We start from the raw sequence: 5221 nt of genomic DNA on the forward strand, positions 1-5221 counted from the left end.
CCCCAAACAAAACAGCTAAAAATAAGTGATTAAAGGTTATTAAGGTAATTAAAGCCAAATCTTTGGAATTAACAAAAATGCAGTTTTTCTGACCATGAAGTATAACTGAGTTTGTCTATGAGAATGTAAATTAAATAAACCTACTTCAACTAGAATGCAGTGTGCAATTATGAGTGTTCGATGATTAACTTATTAAATAATTGATAAAATATTTAATTGCAGACAAATTATTAGCCACAGCTCTAAGTTTATCCGTCACATCTTTTTCTAATCCCTTATTCTGGGACTTTTTTTTAAACTAAAGAAATGACAACATGAAATGAAAAAACACTTAAATGGTCTAAGTAACTGCATGACAACTGAAGGTGAAGAACTTTGGTGCTTGGATGAGCACTACAACCAGCAGGCCTATCAACATCTTTCAGGCAGCAGAGCACGGCGACTCTGTCATGTATGACATTTCCAATCATGAAGTGCATGCATCCACACAACGACGTGCACAGTAATTTATCCCGTGTCCTCTATCTGCTATTTCAATGTTCAGGCCTGCAGCAAGAAGAGAAGGACAAAATCACTGTACTCACTCCAGATAGAGTCTGTAACGTGTGAAGGGTTCTATGGGCATTTGGTCCTTTGTTAGATTAATCTGCCTATAACATCTGTCTAATGTCTCAACCGTTTGTCCTTGGCAATACATGACGCCAGTGCTAGAAGACAATGACGCAGGCCACTGTTTAAATGGTTTTTAGAGCTCAGAGGAGAGTTTGAAAAAAAATATATACATATACACAGTATATATATATTATTTATTATTTATTCTTGGTAAAATTTTAGCTATTTCAATGCTACAAATACATTCAAGGGGTTATGAGAGTATTTCTGGTCAACTTCAGTACCTCTTTCTGCATCAAATAACTTTAGCCTAAATTAGCTGTTAATCTGTAATCTTTTTTATTGTTATTGTTTGTTTGTTCTCTAACCTTCACTTTCTTTTTAGGATTTCGAGGAAACCTGAGCCTCTTTTACTCATGGGAACTATTAATGTAGTATTTTGACTAATTTTCAACCAGTTTCAACTTTTTCTCATGTGGAAATCTTCTAGTGCTTATTGGACACAGTTTAGCTTTTTTGTTGTTGTTGTTGTTTGTTTTTCGTTGGCTTAATTTGCTGTATAATGGGCTCGTTATTTTTTTATATTTTTACATTTTTGTTAAACATTTTCTATTTGTTTTCTATAGTTTTTTTTTAGAATACCTAATAAGATTTTTTTTACACTATAATCCTAATAATATAAGGATTTTGCAGGCAGCAGAACTCCCCTTCTCACCTGAGAGGTTCAGTAAAATGCAGGGAATCATTTGCCGTAGGGGAGTAAAAGTCAAATACACATACAATGTCTGGGTGTGTAATATCACGTGTCATGCACAGACGTACAGACACACACTTTTTTGCAGATCAGCAGCATCGCAGCTGTTTCTCAGGGCCTGTGGGAGAATTTGACATTGTACAGTTGAAGACAGTGTGAAGTGAGGGCTGACCTGAGTGTGTGGAGGCTAAACGGAGGGACTCCTCGGGGGAGCTGCTTGTTCTCCATGGCCCCCTTTTAGATTGGACAACTCCAGTGACGCAGGGAGATTAATGAAGCTACACTCACACTGGAATCCCTACAGGACACACAACAAAGAGTGTACACTTGATTTTGGAAGCCATGCCATTTACCCACACTGATGAGAACGGGATCAGTCCCACATCATCATCATCATCATCATCATCATCATCATCATCATGACTGAGAACATGGCTGGCAGCAGAGACAAAAGCAGAAAAAGGGAAATAACTTAACAAAACACGTCACTGCACATTGACTAATCCCCCTTCATGTGGGGGTTCTGATCTTGAAATAAGTAATTCAGGTGCAAAGCAGTAAAAATTAATATGCTACTGATCACATGACAATGTGTATGTATCAGTCACAAAGTTAACACACACACTCGATCCCCTTCTGAACGTGAACAAACCAGTGTGAACAAAATGTATCATAATATTTTCTCTTTCAGTTTCATTTTCATGACAAGTGTTCTAAACTCACTGTAAATGGATCTGGAATTTAAAATAACACAATGCAGGTAAAAATGCATTTTCCATACAAACATTTTTGGATCCAAACTGCATTTGCGTCAGAAAAAAAAAAGTCTAAAGTGAGACACACTTATTTGTTATGTTGTTACCATGTATGCTGAATGGCAGCTAGTGGACATGCACACGCATATTATAAAGTTTAAATTTCCTCCATCAAAGTAAACAGGTCTAGCCTTGAAAGTCCTCATATTTAACCAGGACACGCACAAACTCAGGGGGTTCAGGTGAATAGAAACAGGATTGCAATGAAACTCACTCTGTTTAAAGATGCAACACTGACCCAGTGTGGCAACAACAGGGTATCACATCACTCTGCAACAAGAAATGCAAAGATGGCCACTTTATATAGTTTGTACGTTGGACTTACTCTTGGGGAGTTGCTACTTCTCTTGCCGTACACGAAGACGAACGTCAGTTCAGTCCACGGCTGTCCTTCTTTGTTAAATGGCTACCATGGTATAAAAACAAAAAATAAAAATAAAAGTCTATATATTTAAAGCGACGCAGTTAAACTGTCAAGTGTTGCTGTTTGTCAGTTACTCATGAATTGATTTTAATGAAGTGCACCTGCACACGTCACGTGACATGACCTCTCAGCGGTAAATGGTAGTAAATAAAATAAACTTTTTGCAGAATCTTTTTTGTTTCTGCCACTTTTTGCACATGGAAACGTTTTCTTTCCTTTTAATTGTATTTTATTGGCATTTTGATTAAATTGAAACTCACTTTTTTCCATTTTTGGGAGCACTTTTTTTATTGACCAGGGTGTTATACAAAAAGAACTTAGATATGCAAATAAGTTGAATGAAGTCTAACTCAGTAAACATACTACAGCAGGCAGATGGTCCACTTTTGTTTATTGCCTTCTAGAATTTTAAAATCAAATAGTTCCGATCACTTTGATATTAACTATATATATTATAAAAACTTTTATATATTTTTGTTTCCCAAAAATAAAACAAAAGCCAACAGTTATCCAAAAAGCATGATACATTTAATAAAAACATTGGTCTTTATATCTGGCTCTGAAAAGTATTAAGTAGTATAAGACAATGCATTTTGTAATATTGGGTTTGTATTCTGGGTAAATTATACTGCATTAAATAACATACTGTAGAATGATACTTGTCATTGGTGTTAATGGTGTGTATGAATAAAGATGTGTTGTTTAAACACATCTTGGCTTTCGTTTGTGCAGCTTAGCCTCTGCTTCATGAAATATTCGAACATCGAGTGAATTTTGTTTGAACACAATAAACTACATATTGATAAAAAATCCCAATAACACCACAGTATTCATTTCTCACCGACTCCCAATTTATTGTTGAATTAAATAAAGTACATTTCACAGCTATAGAAGCCTACATAGTAAGCAAAAAAAAAAAAAACGAAACAAAGTCTACTCTTTAACCATGTGCTTAACTACACCTTGGGGTAGGTCAAGACGGTCGTGTCATCTGCTGACTCAAAGACAGAGTAGAAATCAGGAACGTGAAGACGTCCGGAATTTGTTGAGTTTGGAAGCATATTCCTAAGTCCTTCATAAGTTTAAAATTAAAACCAAGTGACCATGCTTTAAAAGTAAACACCTGAAGTCCTCTGTAGTGAACATTCATTTGTTTTTAAAGATACTGAATGGTAAAGTTTCTTTTTCTTCCTTCTTATTTATAGCAAACATCGAGACATAAGTCTAGAGGAACTTCTTGCTGCTGATGTTTTGGAAATTCCTCTTCAAGAACTTGTGAACGTAGCTCCATCTTTTCTCATGTAAGTGTTTGCCTGTTGTTCCACAGCCTGGCCAGGTGTTCAATGAGCTGGCACAGGCTTATGAAAGCACAGCTTGGGAGTTCTTGACGCCAAGCAGGTTGTCGGCACTGACTGATCTCCTCATGGCAGATTTACCCAGGTCTTTATACTTGTCTTCACACAGCCTGGAAATGGCCTAAAAACAAACAGCAAAGATGTTTTTATTTACCAAAAAGGACCAAAAAATACCTTTGAGGCATTTTTACAAATATAGTCAGAATAAACTGTGTATGACAGGTAATATTTTACTATTTCTTTTTTAAGGCTATTCTTTAAATCCACAATGTCAGCAGCAAAATAAAACTGTATAAAGACTTTCACTATTGTCACATAAAACTGTATAAAGACTTTCACTATTCACTTTGTTTGTTATTGGTGGGGAAAAAAGATGGCATTCAAGGTTTTCCTTCTGCTTATGCATCCTCTACTGTGGTAACCATTACATAAGGCAATTTGAGAGATCCTGGAATTATTACAACTCTTCAATTCAAACACAAAAACAACTTTTGGATTTGAATTTCAGACTCCAGGACAGTGGACCAGCTCAGACATTTCTGTATGCTGCATTTATTTGAACTCGATTTATATTTATGATAGTGAGAGAATACAGTTGTTTAATATTGTATATAGTTTTATTTAATCTTTTATTTTAATTATTTATCTAATAATTTTAGAAATAATTAGTTGAAAAAAAAACATTTGAACTCTAAGGCACCTTAAGGTTGAAAAACACTGATCCAAAACATACTCACTTCTAGTTTTTGGGCTCTCTTATTGCTGAGTGGCTCCAGTGGGAAACTGAGATTGTTGTCGTCAGCCAGTGAGCGCAGGTCAAAGTAATACTTGGCGTACACACTGGCTGGGACGTTGATGTTGAACTGCAGCAGCTCCAGGAAGTGACGCTCCATTTCATTCCTGCCAAACACAGAAGACAGCAGATAGAATTTTACACTTGTCCAGCGTGACTTATTCCTTTTAAAGGATCTGATTCTTACATGTCCTCCACAGTGATATCTTTAAGAATCTGGCAGTAATCAACGTTCCACACAGCCTGGTCATCCCACACCTTGGAGGCCAGCAAGATGGCGCCGAGAACGATGCGTTTCCAGTTGCAGGGACAAATGTCCATCTCGGCATAAGTCAGCAGCCTCTCCAGGTACACCTTTATAGGTACAGGAGCGTTCGCTCACCTTATATGGCTGCACATTTCAGGTGTGGTCAAATGTTGTTTTTACATAAAACATGTTGCTTCAAACTCACCAGAGTGACGATAGCA

General features: G+C 36.5%; 1 protein-coding gene and 1 long non-coding RNA gene across 2 annotated transcripts in view; both read right to left on the minus strand.

Moving 5' to 3' along the window:
- Positions 1-16: 16 nt before the first annotated feature.
- On the minus strand, positions 17-2714 carry LOC103389564 (uncharacterized). Its single transcript, XR_522618.3, has 3 exons — positions 2507-2714; positions 1539-1664; positions 17-546 (listed from the first exon to the last, which is right to left on the minus strand). It is a non-coding gene; the product is annotated as an uncharacterized LOC103389564 (long non-coding RNA).
- Positions 2715-3443: 729 nt separating this feature from the next.
- Positions 3444-5221, minus strand: part of LOC103389563 (cyclin-Y-like protein 1) — a 5669-nt gene continuing 3891 nt past the window's right edge. The window contains exons 7-10 of the mRNA XM_008325018.3: position 5221; positions 4941-5130; positions 4698-4860; positions 3444-4081 (exon numbers count right to left, since the gene is read on the minus strand). The exon at position 5221 is cut by the window's right edge and continues 96 nt beyond it. Coding sequence (XP_008323240.1) covers positions 3965-4081; positions 4698-4860; positions 4941-5130; position 5221 — 471 coding nt within the window. The 3' untranslated portion in view covers positions 3444-3964. The remainder of the gene's footprint in view (positions 4082-4697; positions 4861-4940; positions 5131-5220) is intronic.

This window comes from Cynoglossus semilaevis, chromosome 14 (assembly GCF_000523025.1).
Source record: "Cynoglossus semilaevis isolate Cse_v1.0 chromosome 14, Cse_v1.0, whole genome shotgun sequence".
NCBI lineage: Eukaryota > Metazoa > Chordata > Actinopteri > Pleuronectiformes > Cynoglossidae > Cynoglossus > Cynoglossus semilaevis.